This window comes from Neomonachus schauinslandi, chromosome 12, assembly GCF_002201575.2.
Source record: "Neomonachus schauinslandi chromosome 12, ASM220157v2, whole genome shotgun sequence".
Classification (NCBI taxonomy): Eukaryota; Metazoa; Chordata; class Mammalia; order Carnivora; family Phocidae; genus Neomonachus; species Neomonachus schauinslandi.
The window spans coordinates 24196649-24218390 of NC_058414.1; the positions used below are offsets into that span (position 1 = coordinate 24196649).

The 21742-nt window shown below is 34.8% G+C and overlaps 1 protein-coding gene across 1 annotated transcript in view; it reads right to left on the bottom strand.

Moving 5' to 3' along the window:
• The window catches only part of GNAT3 (G protein subunit alpha transducin 3), a 60684-nt gene extending 39885 nt beyond the window's left edge, over nt 1-20799 (bottom strand). Inside the window, 1 exon segment of the mRNA XM_021689523.1 lies at nt 20682-20799. Coding sequence (XP_021545198.1) covers nt 20682-20799 — 118 coding nt within the window.
• Nucleotides 20800-21742: the final 943 nt, after the last annotated feature.

A 21742-nucleotide genomic window follows, 5' to 3' on the forward strand; every position in this document is an offset into this window, starting at 1 on the left:
ACTTGTTCATGGTTAAAAATGTTTGCTCTCCAAACACTATCAAGAAAATAAAACGACAAGCCAATGTTTCCTAGGAGGAAACGTTCACACCATGTATGTCAGGCAAAGGACAGGTAACCAGATTTATAAAAATTATTGTAAGTTCATAATGAGAAGACATAAAAATCTAATAAAAATTAGGCAAAAAAAATTAAATTGATGTTTCTCAAAAAGAGATATATGTGACTAATAATCTTATAAAAAGATGCCCAATATTACTAGTAATTGAGGAAGTGCAAATGGCACCATAGAGAGATGGCATTACATATCCAATAAAGTTGGCTAAAATTTAAGATTCACAATACCAACCATTGACAAGGACATAGAGCAACTGGAAGACTCTAGCATTGCTGGTAGAAGAGTACATAGTATAGCTACTTTGAAATATAGTTGGCAGCTCCTAAGATGTTAAACATAAACCTATCATATGATCCAGTCATTATACTCCTAGGCATTTACTTCAAATAAATGAAAATGTACATCCTCACAAGGATTTGTACATGAATGGTCATGAAACTTATTTGATAGCCCCAGAGCAGTAATACCCAAATGCCCATTAACAGGGATAATAAAATGTAGCCTATTTTTATAATGAAATGCTACAAGCAGTAAAAAGGAACACATTATTGACTCATGCAACAACATTAATAAACTTAAAATGATTATGCTGAGTGAAAGAAGACACAAAAAAGTATATTTATCCCATATATTCCATAGTATATTTATTTCGTTTATATAAAACTCTAGAAAGTACAAACCAAAGCATAGTGACGGAATGCAGACCAGTGCTTCCTACTCATGGGAGAGGAGAAAGGCAAGGATTGTAAAGGCACTTGAGGAAAATTTGGGGGTGATGAAAATGTTCAGCATCTTTAATCATGGTAATAATGATTTCATGGTGTGTACGTCTATCAAAACTCATCAAGTTGTACCCTTTCAGTATTTGTAGTTTATTATATATAGATTTTATCTCAATCTTGCTTAAAAAACATACATCCTCACCAACTTAGAACAACAACATTGTAGGTCATTATCCAGAATAATACAGAACATAAAACACCAACAATTTTTGAGGTCTAATAGTGCCATAATATCATTAATGTGTGTTTTATGAAGTAGGATATTACATATTTATAGTTATACTTTAAGATAAATGCAGTGGGACTCAGGAATGTTCATGTAAGAGTGTTGATTAAAATGATGACTAATGTGAGGATGGCTGCCATATGAAGAGTCTAAAAATGGGTATGACTCTTGAGAGTGAAAATGATGGGAGAATTTGGTTAAAATTACTGCAAGATGTAGGACATATTGTATAGATAAAATGGGATATAATGACATACCTTTTAGTGTATTTATGTGATAAATACCTATGTATTTATCTTTAGTGTATGTGATAAATATGTATTTATCTTTATGGAAAGGAGAAAATTCAGGCAACCACTTGAACTTTGAATGTTCTGATTTTATAGATAGGAGAAAAGCAGAGAGTCACCAAGAGTTGGCAAAACCTGATAATACAAATTTGTTCATAAAATTTTTAGATATAATCACCAATAAATCTTGAAAGTACTGGGGGGGAAATTCAGTATTTTGTAACTGATATGAAATATTTTTTAGAATGTATACTCAGGTTACAACTATAACTTTTCTTGGAAATTTGACATTAAAATATGGTATGTGACCAAGCACCTGAACTAAAATACCAATGACTAGATTTTTTGGTTTTTTCATCCTAATTTTTGTATCTTTAAGAGAAGCAAGAAACCGATATATTACTGTCAGCTCCAAAAATTGGGTCACAGGACACATTCGAAGTCTCTGTGTGCCTGTTAATTTTGGCAGTTTAAAAATTTTCCAGGAAAAATCCCAATTCAGGAAAACTAATAAACATATATATCCCTTACCAGCATGTCGGTCAACTGCCTTGTTTTACCTCTGTTTTTATGTAAGCAAAAGTAATATGACTTTTGGTAACCCTGAATCTCAGAATTTTATTTAAATTTATATCAAAATATATACTGAATCAGAGGACCCTGCCTACCCTGTTTCAATTTTCAACTCCACTGTCACTCACTTTATTCTATTTTCCCTACTCCAGTTTTTCCTAGCGCTTATCTTATTCTACAAACTTACAAATTACTCACATGCTGTTTTTAATTTTTCTTGTCAGTCTTCCAATGCTGTGAGGTCAACTGCACAAGGGCGGGGGTTTTTGTTTTGTTCCCTGATGGATCTAAAGCATCTAGAAGAGTGCCTAATCGTAGAATTTCAATGAAATAAATGAATTCTTTAAATTCGTGCTTCAAAACTAAAATTTTGCCCTCTGTCTTGTATATTATATTTTTCACATTGCAACATTTCTCCCCAATTGGCACTATTTTCTTAAGCCGTGATAAACAGATATAATGGCAGCTAAATTGAATTCTACCTCACAATGAATCTGTAGTGTCTCAGCCTATCTAAGTGCATCTAGTTCCTGCAGTTTATCTGCAACGGCTGCCCACCTTATATAGCCAGGATATCAGAGTGGCAAAGCTATGGGAAATGAAATTTTATTGCCTGGTGGGGATAAATGGATTCTTTTTTTTTTTTTGCTTTATTTATTTATTTATTTTATTCTTATGTTAATCCCCATACATGACATCATTAGTTTTAGATGAAGTGTTCCATGATTCATTGTTTGTGCATAACACCCAGTGCTCCATGCAGAATGTGGGGGATAAATGGATTCTTCCTCTTGGGTAAGCCTCCGGCATACTTCTCCTCATGGCTTTATACTGGTGCGGTCTACACCACACAGCATAAAATTTGATGAATGCAAAATCAACCACAGCCACTTGCTAATCTTTCTTTGACTGACAGATGGGGCAAAACCATCTCATTTAATAGTGACTGCTATGTCCAAGAGTAAAACTTTTGGGGATCAAATAAAAATCACATTATCACCTCACCTATCTTCAGAAGACAACTGGCTATGTTATTTTGCATGGCTGAGCATTGCTTGTTTGCAACAGTGGTAAGAGCAAATCGATGAGCTTTGTACAATATCTTGGTTTGCTGGCTTCAGGAAATTTGCTCTTTTGCTCCAGGCTGTGCATTACTTTGGAAAAATAAAAAAGGTATCTGGCAAGATTATAAAACTGTTCTTGGTAGTTTTGTTTTAAATTCTCTAACAGTAGATGTGGACATGAGAAATTATAGCATCAACCTCTATAGCTGACATATTTGGAGAATATCTCACTTCTCCATATTTATATTTATATTAGTTATATTTATGTTTATATTTATATTTATGTTAATAATTTTGCTATATGGAAAATTACAGAGTGATAGGGATGTGGGAGGAAAGCCGATGGACCCAATAGGAACTCCCTTGCTTGTTCATGCAGGTGTATTTAGTCTTACATTTTGTTGAATCAGAATGGAAATATTGGGGGGAAAAGAACTTTGGAGAAAATCTGAGACTGAGAAAAGGAGCTCATATCTATTATATTTAATTGTGAATCATACTGACAACACTAAGATCTGGCACATTTCCAAAATTATTTCTGAGTCTAGAGGGCATCTTATTATAAAATGATTCTTTCTGGGTTAGTTGATCATTCATGACCTTTCTTGGGTAAGCAGAATAATCAGTCATGTTTAAAAAATAGTATGTAAGGTTTTTTTTTTTTAATGAAACTACATATGAAATATGAGTATTTTCTTTGGAAGACTTTACAAAAGGTATCCGGAACATTCCTTGCTCTATGTAGTGTCTCCAGTCTTTTATATGAAGGTCTAGTATAGTCAGCTACAGCATTAACAGGAAAATTTCTGAAGAAAAGTGAATCTCTCTAAAATCTCATTTATTATCTGAAACAATTATAAAGTTATTTCCAAAATAAATTATCAAGTCCCATAGTCACAATGATTCTGGGTCATGGTTCACAATAACATTCCATTCTTGTATGATGAGATCATGTTACAGAGTCAAATATAGACATCAAAACAGCATGTTCACATAGGCTGAGGGCGTCCCGAAATAATCTCTTCCTTCCAAACTGGTCATCACTAAAATTATTTTCTGGGCCAAGGGGTACTAAGGGAATTTTATCTCTTGGAAGTGGATAAATGTTTCAAATAATTAAATATTTAGGTTTACGCCTCATATTTTAATACTTATAAATTGTTCCTAAGAATTAGAGATTTTATTCCACGTTTTTATTTGCAAATATTAAAAACAATTTTAAAGCTGTATAGATACTTGTAACTGAACTTCAGCTGAACACATTCATTTGCTAAAAGAGGCAAAATGAGAATAAACACTCCAACTTGTTATCCTGCATAAGATTTTTTGTAGGTGGTTTTAAACATCACACAACTGTGCAGTAGAATAAAACCTCAGAAATCAACCAGTTACCTGTGCATCTCTCTTCATTCCATGCATTGAGAAAAATGGGTCCAGTAGAAATTTTTGATACGCACCCAAAGTCCCACATCTACCTTAAAACAGAGAAGCTATGTCTTCTGACTCCCATATTAACGCTGTAATGTTGCTTTTTTTAAAAAATAAGCACTGGTAATGTCAATATCAATATGATTTCAACACGGAAATTATTTTAAATTCCTTCATTTTAAATTAATATGAAAGCAGTGTACTTTTCATAGATCCTGGTATGCAGTGTCTGCTTGTCATGCATTTATAGACTGCAGCATGGAAGGTTTTTAGGGTAGCCCTTTTGAACAACTTAATTTTATTGCAGGGACTCTTCCTCTTTCTTATGGAGCAACAACAAAATTATGTTTCTTCTGCATGACAACCCTTCAAATCGTCTAAACTGAAGGTAGGAAAATGTGATGAGCATTTTGGAATTAAACAAATGTGGGCTCGCAGTTATGTCTGATCTTGATCAAATTTTATCAGAGAGTCCGTTTTCTCCTTTATAAAATGGAGCTATTAATATCTACCTCTTAGGGTCAGGACAGGTTAAATTAGAGATATGAAATACCCATGACATACTTTAACTCATGGTGAGTTCTCAATATTTTCTCTTGATTGAAGCATGCTCTCTTTTCTAAGAGACTTTTCAAGTTTAATATGTTCTGTTCCTTTAATCCTTTCTCGTGGAACGTGATATTTAGACCCATTCCACTCGGAACTGCGCTCCATGTGAAAGTCAGTGTATGAAGTACTGGTACTGAAAATTGTGTCGTAGATATCAGGAGATTTATCAACATCACTGATATTCTGATGTAGTAGGATAGGAATGCAACCTAGGCTGCCCTTGCTCTTGGTGCTTGTTTTTAAATAGAACACTGAATTCGGACCATGATTCATTTGCCTTTTTTTTTTTTCCCCCTGTATCTTTACCACATTCTTTACCTATATTGAGTTTGTAGTATTTAAGATTTTTCTACTTTTCTTCCACACCACCTCTTAGCAAACAGATTCTTTCACATAGTACACATGTATCATCTTTTTTAAACCTCACTTGAAGATTTCTGTTAAATTCCATTTTGTTTATTTGGACCAGTCATTTCTGGTAGTTCAAGTCAGTTAGAATTTTGATTTTGTTTGTCACTATATGTTGCCAAACTCTGAATCTAACTTGAGTGTGAAATGCTGCCTATCCACCTTCACCCAAATCCCCGGTACGAGCATTGAATAGGAAAGGGTGAGGGGCAGGAAACTGCATCAAGTGCCTGAATCATCACTAGCCCTTGTTCACTATTTGTAGTAACAATGCTAACAGTGTAGTAAACAGGGCTAACAGTAGTTAACTATGACAACCACTGAAGGGTTTTACACATACTACTTATCTGGTTAAGGGAATTGCCTTTATAGCTTGTTTGATAAGAGTTTTTATCAGGAACAGATGAAGGAAGTTTATTATTTGTGTTTGGTTCCGCTTCTAACATAACTATAATGATTTTTCTCCTTTAATGTGACAATGTAGTGAATGATATTAATGTTCTAATACTATTTTAACCATGCAATCTTGAGATAACACCCCTCCCGCCCACACACACACTTTTTTTCCCTTATATTTCATGCATTGTTAGAATCAGCTTGCTAATATTGGCTTTGGTCTTTGTATTTATGTTTCTAAGGAGGGAGATAGGCCCGTCACTGTCTGTTAAATTTTGTTGTCAAGGTTATCAAATAATGCATTAAGAGGTATTTCTTTCTTCATGTAATTTTTAAATGATTTGTTCATGAGATAATTGGTCGGATTTATTTGTAAAGTCATATACTGAATTTGTAGATAAATTTGTACATTTTCTTTTGCCAGATAATAATTATCACTTATTACACTTATTTTTCCCAGACATTTTATTCTAATAATCTTAAAACCTGCAGAAATTTGAGAAAATAGTACATTGGAAACCTCTATTTTATTTTTTAAATTGAAGTATAATTAACATACAGTGTTATATTAGTTTCAGGTATACAACATATTGATTCAACAGTTCTATACATTCTTCAATGGTATATATTGAGTATATAATAAATGCTCACCAAAATAAGTATATTCGTCATCTGTCACCATACAGTGTTATTACAATAGTATTGACTATATTCCCTCTGCTGTACTTTTCATCTCCGTGACTTATATATTTTATGACTGGAAGCTTGTAATCCTCTTTATCTGTTTCGCCCGTCTTCCCAACACATTACTCCTCTGGCAACCACCACTTCTCTGTATTTAAGAGTCTGTTTGGTTTTGGTTTGTTCCCATGTTTTGCTTTTTAGATTCCACATAGGAGTGAAATCATATGGTATGCATCTTTCTCTGACTTGTTTTACTTAGCATGATACCTTTAGGTCCATTCATGTTGTAGACAGCAAGATTTCATTCTTTTTTATGGCTGAGTGAGAGTCCATTGTATTTACCACATCTTATTTATCCATTTAGCAATTGGTAGACACTTGGGTTGCTTTTATATATTGCCTATTGTAAATGATGTTGCAGTAAATAGAGGGGTGCATATGTCTTTTCAAATTAGCGTTTTCATTTTCTTTGGGTAAATATCCAGCAGTGAAATTACTAGATCATACAACATTTCAATTTTTAATTTTTTGAGGAAACTGCAAGCTGTCTTCCACAGTAGCTGAACCGACTTCCATTCTCACCAACAGTGCATATGGGTTCCCTTCTCCACATCCTTGTCAACACTGGTTATTTCTTGTCTTTTTTGATACTAGCGTTTCTGACTGGTATGAGGTGATAGGTCACCATGGTTTCGATTTGCATCACTGATGATGATTAGTGATATGGAGCATCTCTTAATGTGTCTTTTGGCCATCTGTAGGTCTTTGGGAAAATGTCTATTCAGGTTCTCTGTTCATTTTTTAATTGGATGATGATGATGATGATTTGGTATTGTTATATAAGGTCTTTATACATTTTGGATATTAACTCCTTATAAGAGATAACATCTGCAAATATCTTCTCTCATTCACCAGGGTGCCTTTTTTTGTTGATGGTTTCCATTACTGTGCATATATATATATGTTTTTTTTATTTTGTTGTAGTCCCAGTAGTTTATTTTTGCTTTTGTTTCCCTTGCCTGAGGAGACATTTCCATAAATAAATTGCTAAGAGTGATGTCCAAGAGATTACTGCCTATTTTTTTTTTTCAGGAGTTTTATGTTTTGGGTCTCCCATTTAGGTCTTTAATCCATTTTGAGTTTATTTTTGTAGTCTAGTTTCATTCTTGTGCATGTAACTCTCCACTTTTCCCAACACCCTTTATTCAAAAAGCTGTCTTTTCCCCATTGTATATTCTTTCCTCCTTAGTCATAGATTAGTTGATCTTATAGGCATGTGTTTATTTCTTGGCTCTCTATCCTGTTCCATTGATCTATTTGTCTATTTTTATGCCAGTACCATACTATTTTGAATACTAAAACTCAGTAGTATATCATGAAATCTGTGATTGTGATGCCTCCAGCTTTGTTCTTTCTCAAAATTGCTTTCGTTATTCAGGGTTTTTGTGATTTCATAAATATTTTAGGATAATTTATTCTAGTTCTGTGAAAAATACTGTTGGTATTCTGCTAGAAATTGTATTGAATCTGTAGATTGCTTTGGGTAGTATGGCCATTTTAATGGCATTAATTCTTTCAATGCATGAGCATTGAACCTATAGGTTTGTGTTGTCTTCAATTTCTTTCCTCAATATTGTATAGTTTTCAATGTATAGGTCTTTCACCTCCTTGGTGAAATTTATTCCTAGGTATTTTATTCTTTTTGGTGCAATTGTAAATGGGGCTTTTTAAAAGTCTGCTACTCCATTGTTAGTGTATAGAAATGCAACTGATTATGTATATTAATTTTGTATGCTGTAAATTTACTGAATTAATTTATCAGTTGTAGTAATATTTTTGGTGGAATCTTTGGGGGTTTCTACATACAGTAACATGTCATCTGCAAATAGTGTGTTTTACTTCTTCCTTACCAATTTGGATGCCCTTTATTTCTTTTTCTTATCTGATTGCTGTGCCCAGAACTTCCAGTACTGTGTTGAATAAAAGTTGTAAAGTGAATATCTTTATCTTGTTGTTGATCTTAGAGGAAAAGTTTTTAGTTATTCACCATTGAGTATGTTTCCTGTAGGCCCACTTTGTTAAAAGTTCTTATCATGGATGTATATTCTATTTTGTCAAAAGCTTTTTCAGATGATCATGTGTTTTTTATCCCTTCTCTTATTAATGTGATATATCACATTGATTTTGTGAATATTGAACCACATTTGCATCCCTGGAATAAATTCCACTTGATTGTGGTGAATGATTCTTTTAATGTATTGTTGAATTCAATTTAATATTTTTTAAGGACTTTTGCATGTACGTTCATCAGAGATACTGGCCTGGTAGTTGTTTTTTTTTTCTTTTTTCCTTTTTTTTTTTTTTTTTGTGGTGTCTTTGTCTGGTTTTGGTATTAGAGTATGCTGGTCTCATAGAAGACATTTGGAAGTTTTCCTTCCTCTTCCTTTTTTTGGACTAGCTTGAGAAGAATAGGTATTCACTCTTAATGCTTGGTAGAGTTTACCTTTGAAGGCATCTGGTCCCAGACTTTTGTTTGTTTTTTTAATCCATTTGGTCACCCACACCTTTTGACTAGAGCATATAGTCCATTTACATTTAAAGTAATTATTCGTAGATATGTACTTATTGCCATTTTGTGAATTGTTTTCTGGTTGTTTTTGTAGTTCTCTGTTCCTTTCTTCTCTTGCCCTCTTCCCTTGTGATTTGATGGCTTTCTTTAAATGTTACGCTTGTATTCCTTTTTCTTTATTTTTTGTGTATCTGTTACAGGTTTTTGATTTATGATTACCTTTAGGTTCATATATAACATCTCACATGTACAGTAGTCTGTATTAAGCTAATAGTCATTAAGTTCAAGCACATTCTAAAAACATGAAATTTTCCCTCCCTCATTGATGTTTTAGGTATATAAAGTTATATTTTATATACTTAATTTTCTATATCCCTTGACTTATTTTTTGTAGATGTAATTGATTTTAACTGCTTTTGTGTTTTAACCTTTCACACTGGCTTTATAAGTGAGAAATCCATTACCTTTACTCTGTATTTACTTTTACCTGTGAAATCTTTTCCTTTCATAATTTTCATCTAGTTATGACCTTTTCTTTCCACTCAAAGAATTTCCTTTAACATTACTTGTAAGGCTGATTTAGTGGCAATGAACTCCTCTAACTTTGTTCATCTGGGAAGCTCTGTATCCCTCCTTCTATTCCAAATGATAACCTTGATGGGCATAGTATCCTTGGTTGCAGGTTTTTACCTTTCTTGGAATATATTATGCCCCTCTCTTCTGGTCTCCAATGTTTCTGCTGAAAAATCTGCAAAGAGCCTTATGGGGTTGTCCTGTATATAACGGTTTTCTTTTTTTCTAGCTGCTTTTAAAATTCTCTCTTTATCATCACTTTTTGCTATTTTAATTATTATGTGTCTTGGCATGGACATCCTTGGGTTAATCTTGTTAGGGACTTTCTGTGATTCCTAGTCCTGAATGTTTGTTTCCTCTCCCAGACATGATTACTCTTGATGATGTCACTGAGTTCCCTTAACCGATTCCCATTTTTTACTCTTTCTGCTGTTCAGCTTGCTTGCTTTCCATTACTCTCTTCTACATTGCTGATTTGTTCTTCTGCATCTTCCAATCTGCTCTTGATTCCCTGTGGAGTATTTTTTATTTTCACTATTGAATGCTTCATCTCTGACTGATTGTTTTTTATATTTTGTATCTTTGTGAAAGCTCTCACTGAGTTTATCCATTCTTCTCAAGTCCAGTGAGTATTCTTATGACAATTACTTTGAATTCTCTACCACACATATTTATCTTTGTTTCACTTAGCTTGTTTTGCTGTGATTTTGTCTTATTCTTTCATTTGAGACCTATTCCTCTGTCTCATTTTGTCTAATTCTGTGTTTGCCTCTGTGTAATAGGGTGATCAGCTACATCTCCTGGTCTTCAAAATAGTGGCCTTGTGTAGAAGAGGTCCTGTGGTACCCTGTATCACAATGCCCCCCCCCCCTGGTCACCAGAACCAGATGATCCAGAGGTGTCTCCTGTGTGGCTGCAGGTGCCCCACTGTCGTCACTGAGTTGTGCTTGTTTTCTGCCCAGCCAGCTGCAATGTATTGGGTGCAGACATATCCAGTGGCAGGGCTTGCTCCCTGTGTGGACAGCTATGAAGCTTGGATGCAGGAATTGTGGTGTGCTGGTGTTGGGGGTTATCTTCCCTTCTCCCCAAGACAGGAATCATTTTGGAATGGTGCCGTTCCCTGCTGGGGCTGCTTGCACAGTGTGGTGGGGGGGGGGGGCTCTTTAAGGGCAGAGACTCAGTTTCCTATTGCCTTCTGACTCTCCTGGAGTTAAGCCCACTGATTTTTAAAGTAATCGGGGTTAAACCCCACTGATTGTAAAACCTCTCAAATTTAAGCCCCACTGGTTTTCAAAGCCAGACCTTATGGAAACGTGTCCTCCCACCGTGAGTTCCCTGTTCCTGGGGTACCTGGGGTGGAATTTGATCCTCTTGCTTTGCTGCACTTGTGGTGTCCCTCCTGTTTGTAGTTAGTCTCACTGGGGGTTTGGTTCACAACTGCATCTCCACCCCTCCTGCCCTTTTTGATGTGGACTCCTCTCTACAATTAACTGTGGAAGGTCTGTTTGGCCAGTCTTCAGGTCATTGTCAGAGTTAGTTGCATATGTGTAGCTGTTCTCTCAGTGTGTCCAAGGAACAAGGTGAGCTGAGCATCCTCCTACTCTACCATCTTCCCTGGACTCCCCTAAAAACCTGTATTTTATATCATTTACCAATTGTTAATGTTTTGTCATGTTTCTTTTCTTGCATATATATATATGAAATAATGTTATATATGTATATACATATATATAATATGCTTTGTTTTGCTGAACCTTTGGAAGCAGCACTTTACCCAGAAATACTTCAGAATGCATAAGAATAAGGTCATTTTTTTTCTATAAAATCACAATACTAGTTTCATGTTTGAGAAAATTTATATTAATCCAAAATGTGATCTAATATATTTTCTTTTTTTTTTTAAAGGTTTTATTTATTTATTTGACAGAGACACAGCGGGAGAGGGAACACAAGCAGGGGGAGTGGGAGAGGGAGAAGCAGGCTTCCTGAAGAGCAGGGAGCCTGATGTGGGGCTTGATCCCAGGACCCTGGGATCATGACCTGAGCTGAAGGCAGACGCTTAACAACTGAGCCGCTCAGGCACCCTTGATCTACTATATTTTCTACATCCAGTTTTATCTGATTGTTCCAAAAATTGTTTTTCATACCTTTTATATTTCTTGGATCCAAGATCCAGTCAAGGTTTATATATTCTCTCTGGTTATTATGACATTTAAATTTGTTTAATTTAGGGTGCCTGGGTGGCTCAGTTTGTTAAGCGACTGCCTTCGGCTCAGGTCATGATCCTTGAGTCCCTGGATCGAGTCCCGCATCGGGCTCCCTGCTCGGCAGGGAGTCTGCTTCTCCCTCTGGCCCTCCCCCCTCTCATGTGCTCTCTCTCATTCTCTCTCTCTCAAATAAATAAATAAAATCTTTAAAATAAATAAATAAATAATAAATAAATAAATAAATTTGTTTAATTTAGAATATTTCCATTTTCATATTGTTTTTATTTTGTTTTTATGACATTAGCATTTTTGTAAGGTCTAGGGTAACTTCTTTTATTTATTTATTTATTTATTTATTTATTTATTTATTTATTTATTTTAAAGATTTATTTATTTGACAGAGAGAACACGAGAGCAGGAACACAAGCAGGGGGAGTGGGAGAAGGAGAAGCAGGCTTCCCGCCAAGCCAGGAGCCCAATGCGGGGCTCGTTCCCAGGACCCTGAGATCATGACCTGAGCCAAAGGCAGACGCCTAATGATTGAGCCACCCAGGGGCCCCTAGGATAGCTTCTTATATAATGTCCAGTATTCTGTATTTATCTGATTAGATTCGACATAAATATTTTAGCATAAATATGATATAAATAATATGGGTTTTTTTGTGCATCACATCAGTATGGTTATGTGTTAGATATATTTCTATGACTATTAGTATGTCTGAGTACCTATTTCTGTGATAGAATACTAATAAGCATCACAAATCTATAAGATACCTTATCAGGCAAACTAAGCATGTTTCATTTGTGAGAAATATTGTGGCTATGTACTATCTTTTCTAATGAAATTTTATTTAAGTACTTCCAATTTTATACTTGTTTTAAAAATATAATATTTAAAAGATGATATGAGCCTTTTTGGATTTTAAGAAGTATTTTAGGGGTGCCTGGGTGGCTCAGTCGTTGAGCATCTGCCTTCGGCTCAGGTCGTGATCCCAGGGTCCTGGGACCGAGCCCCGCATCGGGCTCCCTGCTCAGTGGGGAGCCTGCTTCTCCCTCTCCCACTCCCCCTGCTTGTGTTTCCTCTCTCGCTGTGTCTCTCTGTCAAATAAATAAAATCTTAAAAGAAAAAAAAAGTATTTTAAAAATATGTCCTCTTTCTTATTACTATATGTTTTAGGCTGAAAAGGGAAGAAACTAAAATACAGAATTATGTGGTTTTCCCCAAAGAGGCCTATTTTAATTAGAAATATAGATGATAGATAGATTTGTCTAAATGTTCATTAATTGTGGAACAGGCATTTAAACACCTTTTTTTTTTAAATAATAAAGTTTCAAAAAAAAAGGCCTTGGTTAATTACATGGTTATTTTATCCACATTTGATAATTGGGCAAAGGAAAACAGAGGATTGAATATATGAAATCTTTAGTGCTCACTGGAGTTGTCCCTCCTAATTTCCAGACCCATATATTCATCTATTTAATAGGTATTCCACTTGACTGTGCTATAAACATCACCCATTTGAATGTCCTAAATCATTTCTCCTTTCATATCTTCCCCAACTTAAACTTTGTCTTGCCTTTCACATACCAATGAATAAAATGATCACCATATTCAATTTCACCTTTAATCATTCCTTTGACTTAAAACCCATATGCAGGGGCGCCTGGGGGGCTCAGTTGGTTAAACCGCTGCCTTCAGCTCAGGTCATGATTCCAGAGTCCTGGAATCGAGCCCCGCATTGGGCTCCTTGCTCAGTGGGGAGCCTGCTTCTCCCTCTCCCTCTGCTGCCTCTCCCCCGCTTGTGATCTCTGTCTCTCTCACTATCTCTCTCTGTCAAATATATAAATAAAATCTTTAAAAAAAAAAAAAACCATATGCAGTCAGCTACCAAGTTCTGTTGACCTTGTCTCTGGATGTCCCTCAAATCTTACTTCCAAACTTGTAATTTCCACCTTAATTTACAATCTCATCAAGTATTTGCATAGTAGTGACAGTTTCCTAGATGGCCCACCTACCTCAATCATTCTTATAAAATCTTTGTCTCATAGTATAGCCAGGATGGTTTTTGACCCCCCCCCCCAAAAAAATCCAAATATTATCATTCTCACTTACATTCTGAAAACCTATCAATATCTTCCAATTGAATTAAACAAGCTCTTTATGGGAAGACATACGGCTTTTTTAAGATCTGTTTCCACATATCAAATGTATGTGTATGCTTTAGACACTATGAACAGCTTACAGAAATATTTTAGATTCCGATTCTGTCATTCTTCCATACATACATCATGCATGCATGCATTCTTGTGCTAAGCCATAGGAATTCAATGAGGAACAAAGCCTGACATGTTTGTTTTCATAGACCTTAGAATGCAGATAAGAATTTAAAACTGTCATGGATAAAAATAAGAGGCTTTGTTTTCTTGTAAGCTAATTTGTGATCTTAGAAACTGAATTATCTTCTTAATTTCTTAAGATTCTTATCTGTATAATGAAAATAATATCTATTTCATAGCGGTGTTTTTGTAGATTGAAAACAATAGCAAGCAGTGGAGAAATATGAGATCCATTCTATCAGAGATAGAGATAAAACTCAACTTTGCCACAAGGTTGCCCTCAGGCAATGGACAAAGAATGATCACAAAGGAGTTAAAGAAGATTGAAGTACAGAATTGATATAAGGAGAAAGAATATAATGGGGAGCCTCATAAAATACAAAGTTTAAGGATAAATAGGCAGCAAGATAAACCTGAAAAATAATTTTGAGATCTCCTAAGTTGCAATCAGTTCACTGATAAATAACAGAAATTTGCAAATATGGATCAAAACATGGGCAAAGGAAGGATATTAGTGTCCTTCTTCCAGAAGAGATCATTAACTTCTGATGTGAGGTCCCCAAGAGGACAGATTGCAAAACATATGATCCAAGGACAAACTTTGATAGGTGAAACCACTTAAGAATGGGGAGAAGAAGCAAGTTTCAATAAAGGGAGCAGTGAGAGGATATAAAACACTAGAGGGTATTGCAGTCTTACAGGATGAAGAAAGAAGAGAGATGCAAAATTACCGAGGTCTTAGTTTTGTGAATTGGGGGTTATCAGGGCTCTATGAGAGATAACATTTTAGTAGAGAGGAAGATACACAGGTAGATTGTAATTAACTGAAGAGAATGTAGAGGGTAAGAAAACAAGCAATGAGCAAACACTATGAGAAGTATTTCAATGCAAAAACATGTTTAAAAAGATACCTGTGTAAGGTCAATTCAAGGAGATTATGGAGTCAAAGAATGTTTTTTAGGCTAATGGAGAGAAATATTTCTATATGCCAAGAGGAAGGAGCCAGTAGAGAACTCTGAAAATTCACTTAATAAACTTCTATTGCTTTAAAAAAAAGGAAAAGAAAAAATAATTCAAAAAGCAAAATTCTTAAGATATGGAAGAGGATAAAATTTATAACAGAGAGGATGAAATTAGCTTTAAACTGAAAATGGAATAGTTCAGTGAGATTTGGAGATGATGATTGATCACTATCTGGTACACGGATGTTCATCTAGGGTGAGGCGAGAGGAGGAGGAGTTTTAGATGAAAGTGGTATCGGGAATACAGAAACAGCTTCCCTTTGGATGACTTTAGGAGAAAACTAGGACTAAGTAAAATAATTATCAGCCCAGCTGAAGTTAAAAACAGAAATTTGTCAGCCAGGAAACAGAAAATGATACCATTTTATTCTACAACACCTGGGAATGAAGGAAATTAGGAGTATGCGTGGGGGTCAGGGTTAGGTCATCCCTAAGGGCTGAAAAGATGTTGAATAGCATCACTTTGGTGGAACTTGGTTGGCTTCAGTGTATTAGAACAATGGTGAATGGAGAATTTTGAGGAATTAGCTAGGGTTGAGGGTATGAATCTCAAGGCAAAAGATTAAAGGGACAGGATATTTCAGAACTGTCAGAGGAATGAAGCTAAAATGGCTGATTCTGATTGAAGGGGTAAGGAAAGTATATGAAATCGAAGAACTAACTCAGCAAGAGTCAAAAAGAATGAGAGAATATAAAATGCTGGTCAGAGATTGAAACTTTCAGGTATCTTAAAAAAGGAACAATTCTAAGTAGCACATTTATTCTATTTGAATATGAAATACTGAGGCAGGAATGAAAGCTGTGAAATCTGCTTTAAAGCATCAGAATCTAATGAACAGAATGGGTGTTTTTCCACATCTTGGTGGGTCTCATCCTCAGTTTCAAATTGAATCAATCCTACTTCTATAGGTTCAAGGCTACACTGATGTATTTACACATCAATACTTGGAGAAAACTTAGATAAGCAGATGGATTCTGAGTTTGAGTCTAAAATCTTAACTGGAGGTATATTTTATGTGAAATCTATCATGGAGTTATTATGCTCTCAAAAGTTCACTACCCTCCTATCTCTCTAACAGTTTGGAGGTGTAAATGACTTTTTGTTAGCTGCTCCTGGTGCTTATGTAAATGTTTTTAAAGGTACAGTATCGCTTGCTCTTGAATCAGTAATTCAGAGTTTGAATGAAAAAAAGTGAATGCAAAAAATTCTGTGATATTACTAGAGAGGTTCTGTTAAGTTAGAGTTAACCAGTCTTTTCCAGAGTACTTAATCTCATTAGCAAATACTGTCATTTGGCTAAATATGGAATGCCTTAATAAATGGTTTGCATCTTTTATGTGAGAGACCTGAGTCTATGTATAAGATGTGCTGCTTATTTAAGATAGATTAACTTAAAACAAACAACCAAATATATGCAAAACATTTGTCTAAGTGCTTTTTGCCTGTTGGAAAAGAGGACATTATATAGAGCTCTTTGATACTGCCATGTGTCATTCTTGGCAAATAAATACAACATTATAAATATTTGGCTTTGCTTTTGGAACTTACAAATTGTTATGGTGCAAATGGTTCATCGCATTTTGGAGAAAATTTGAAAACTCTCCAAGTAGACCTACTTTAAAAAGGAAAGAATAAAAGTAAGAACTTTGATTTAACCTGAATTTCTGTCTTCTTTTCTCTTAGGTATACATAAGAGGAAAACAAAAGGAAGAAAAATTGTATACATTGACATTCAACTTATTTCAGTTTTGCAAATCTGTTACACAACAAAAATCACATTTGTCTGGATTTTTACAGTTTATAAAATACTTTGATACCCACCATTTCTCTGAGGTTATGTGGCTAGCCTGAGGTACCTCAGAGATGTGAAAAAGGCATAACATAATGAAAGCATTAAATCAATTTTTTTTTTAATCTCACATGGCTTAAAAACACATTGTACTCATTTGTTTTGAATTACATTCTCTCCACTCTGCCAGGTAGATACGCCTATTTAGTCAATTCTGCTGTGCAGATTTTGTTTTACCAATTATTTTGAAATAAGCTTTTAGACAGTGTCAGAATTATTATAATTCTCCTACTGTCATACTGGAAAAATGATACACTTTCTAAAATATCCATTTGTTGAGTAAGTGGGGCCATTTGAAAAATTTGAAAATGTTGATTACCTAAGTAAATATAAACACATTTAAAGTAGATATTCTTTTGTATTTGGATGTTCAGGTTCATGTTTCTAAGAGTTAGATGATTGCAATAATATTTTAAGACAATAAAGCTCAAATAGCACCATTAAAAAGTTATGTGACATTTATAATATAGCACATAGAAAAATAAAGAATATAAAGGTTTAGAGCTAAAAGAAAATGAATGATGAACAGTCCAGGATAGTGCTGGAAATCACTGGCTAAAAGCTAATTATAATATCATAACTGAAAATTGTAGAATAAATATGACTGTGTTTCAAATATGAAGAGAAAACAAAGCTCAGTTTTCCTTATATTTCCCATTAAGCTCTGAACTTACAGAAGTACTAAAGAAGTTAATGTAAAATATAAAGAGAAGGGACATGGAAAGAATGGAAATGATCCACACTGATTCTGCAATTTAATGACAGGTATTTCTTTTCAATAGAAATAAAGTTTAATCAGACATTTATAAATTAAGTCTTTAAAAAATAACTAACTTAGGAATTCTCCAAAAGAGAACATGTTATTCATTAGAATTTGTTCTTCTTATTAAAATGTACTCTTTCTGGGGCATCTTTACAGGCTTTTTTCCCCCTCTTTTTAAAGCATATGACATTATTGTCCTGATAGCAATTTTCACATGTGGCCGGGATGTCTGAGTCATCTCCAGTGTTTCCTAGAAGCCTGCTTTTTGCGAAGGAAAAAGATGTGGCATCTCTTCTGTAATATTACTAAATGTCTGAAAGGCATAATAAAGAGGGAACCTGTCTGCAAGGTGATTCTTTATTTGTAAAATAGCCATTAGATAGCTCTTTAACTTCAGTGAAGTCTTGTGTCCTGCAATAATACCAAATGGTACATCTGCTTTACAGCACATGTTAAATTTGGTAAGTTGTGTTATGTGTTTAAGCACCTATAATTTATTAGATAAGAGGATCAGCATAAAGCATGACTTATGTCAAAAATATTTTTCAATTTGAATCTTTTAAAAAATTGAGTTAGAATCAGGATCTGATCACTACCAAGCCTTAACTGGTCGGTCCCGCATGACACACACATGTTGATACACATAAAAACTGTTGTTTAGACTGCTCTCATGAATAGGAATCATTGTTTCAATGAGGGGAGAGGTTAAATTTCATTCGTGAGGGGATTTGAGTGTAGGAGGATGGCAAGGTTTAGGTTAGTTCCACTGAACGCTTGTATGTCTTAACGAGGCCATATTGCATATAAAAAATGACTGTTTAGAGAATTTGAGTTCAAGGAAAAAATGAGGATTGAAGCAGAGTTTTTACAAGACTTTGTTGTTTTGAACTTGACAATTGAACGATCATGCATAGAACTCAAGAGTCCAGAAGGGAAAACTTAAGACAAATATTTGGACTAAACTGAAAGAGGAAGACTTGAGAATTTGATTCACTTGTGTAAATAAGAAGTTCGGTGCACATATTGTCGGAACCAAATAAATCCAAGCGTATTGTCTGGTAACTTTGGAACTGAATTTATGAAACTGCGACTGTCTGGGAAAAGTAAAAGATAAAATAGTGCTCCTAGTGATTCTTTTTTTATCTCTGGTATTAAAAGTTACCCTCTTTTCTTGATCTAACTCAACCGCTTTAATCTAAAAATAACTGGTGTATTGAGAATAGGTCTAGTCTTTTGGAAATTTTATTCAAACATAGGGATTTTTTTTAAAAGATTTTATTTATTTATTTGACAGAGAGAGAGGGAACACAAGCAGGGGGAGTGGGACAGGGAGAAGCAGACCTCCCACTGAGCAGGGAGCCCGATGCGGGGCTCGATCCCAGGACCCTGGGATCCTGACCTGAGCCGAAGGCAGACGCTTAACGACTGAGCCACCCAGGCGCCCCTCAACATAGGGATTTTTAAATATATTTTATCATTACTCTTCTATCACTGTTCTTAGTACAAGAGAGGGACACCGAATGCATTTGTAGAAGTGCTTGGCTTTCCCTCTCTTCTTTTATTTGCTTTTTCTATGTCCACATTACTTTTACTCTTGATCAAAGCCTCAGGGAATACTCTGGAGTGTGAGGGAAAATATATTCGGTGCTTTCATAAGAGCTGGCCCCAACATCTTTCTACGTTCCCATCCTTAGGTGGTTACTTGTGAGTGCTGTGGGCAAGTGTGAGCCACAGAACTTGTGCATAAAGGGAGAGAATGTTTTCTTTTCTTTGAGGAGCAGGTGCTGGGAATCCCACAGTTGGTTTCTGAGACACTCTTGCTACTGGGAGCAAACTAGACACAGGAAAGGGGGCACTTAGAAAAATGAGGGTATTTCATGTGAACGATACACAATTCTGAAATAAAATGAAGTCCTTTTGTGTGTAACTAAGCAGGAGGAACACACAACTGATTAAAGTTCTTGTTTTGATCTCTTTATATAGGTCTTGATTTTTATTTCAAAAACATTTTTTCTTGCTGTGACCACTATATGTTAGATTTTTTATGTTTAGAAAAATGTGCAGCATACAGATTTCCTTCAACTCATTAAACATTTGTTGAATTTAGAGTTGTGGTAAAACGTTGTGCTGAGTTTTAAAAGGATAAAAAGATAGAAGGAACATAATTCCTGACCTGAACCAATATATAAATATCCTAAAAGACTTTAAATGGAGTATTTTACAAGTGTAAAACAGTATCACAGGCAATATTCAGAAGCCTGAACAGTGTTATTAATATAAAGTACCTTATCATTCATTACTCTCTAAATAACTTGAGACTAATTGGTTTTCACAGCTCAAGTAATTAAATAACATATTAAATTTGGTATCAAACAACTCAACATGTTTCTGTTCAAACAAAATAATGTAACTCTTTATAACTTGTAATTAAAGGATTGTTTTCAGTACTAAATAACTGACATTCAGAAAATGATTAGGGTGAGATAAAATAATAAATGGATATGAGTTTTATTTTAATAATAGTAAATTGTATTATTAACAAAGAGGAATTGAATCATCTCATAAATATTTGTCTCTCTGCTTAAGCAAAAAAATAAAATATTAAACAAGCAAAGTAAACATTTATAGAGGGCATATAAAATCTTTTTAAGTTTCCAAGCACATATTCATTATACATCCCCCATATGGTAATATACCTGAAATTAAAATTTGAGAAAAGGAAATACATCATAATTGAAAAAAAAGTGGGGGTTTTGAAAGCAAAAGGGAAAAAAAAATATTACCTAATAACAGCAACTTTACAGTTCTTGCATCTCGCTCAGCGTCTTCCTGAAGCTTTTTCTCCAGTTCTTTGGATCTTTTGGCTGACTCCTTGCTCTCTGAACTAATTCCGCTCCCCATCTTGTGGTGTTAGATACTTGTTAATTTATTTGCCCAAACTTTTCCAAACGTCGAGCACAGCTCTGCCTTGGACATAGGATGCAGAAGCACTGCTCTCCTGAGCTTCCTAACAGCCCACTCCCTTACTCTCTGAGATTCTGCTTTGACTAAGGAGATGCTTTCTGAGCTGTCACCTGATCAAAGGGTAAAGCCACAAAACCCCATGGTTGTATGGCTGGAAGCAAAAGGGGAAATTCATTATGCTTTCAAATTAAATGACCACTCATGGCATATCTTCAACAACTTGCCCATCTTGTTTAAAGAATAGTGCATAATAATGTAGAACGTGGTCCAAATCTATACACTAAAGATAATCTGCAATGAACAGTTCAATTGGAACATGCTCTTTATTACTGTGATTTAAAGTTATTACTAATCAACAAGCTTGTATCTTCAGATATTTGAGTCTTCAGATTCTTCATAATCATTCCAGTATCACTATCAGAATATTTATATTGATTCATCCAAATTTCTAGTCTTGTATATTCAGATTATCACTCAAAATTATTGGGAATCTCTTAGTATTAACTAGAAAACATTTTTTTTTAAAAATGGAAACAAATAAATGTAGTTTTTAGATTTATAACACATTGTTGTATTGCCACAAACCTAGAATTCAACACACACCCTGCTTTGGAATTACTGATTTTAGTCTTACAGGAGCCATCTCTAAAAATTGAGTTTTTACTGCTTGTGAGAAAGCCAATCCATCAACATTACTTGAGGGCCCACTTGGTGTAGACACTGAACTGTGTTCAATTTAGGCAGTGCTTTCACTCTTTGGGGCCATTAAGCAACAGCTGTTGTTGACTTTTATTGATTTGGTACCAAGGAAATAAAAAACAATGTTCTTTGAAATGGTAGGTAATTTGGTTCTCCCTGAAAAGTAAGAACAGTAAATATG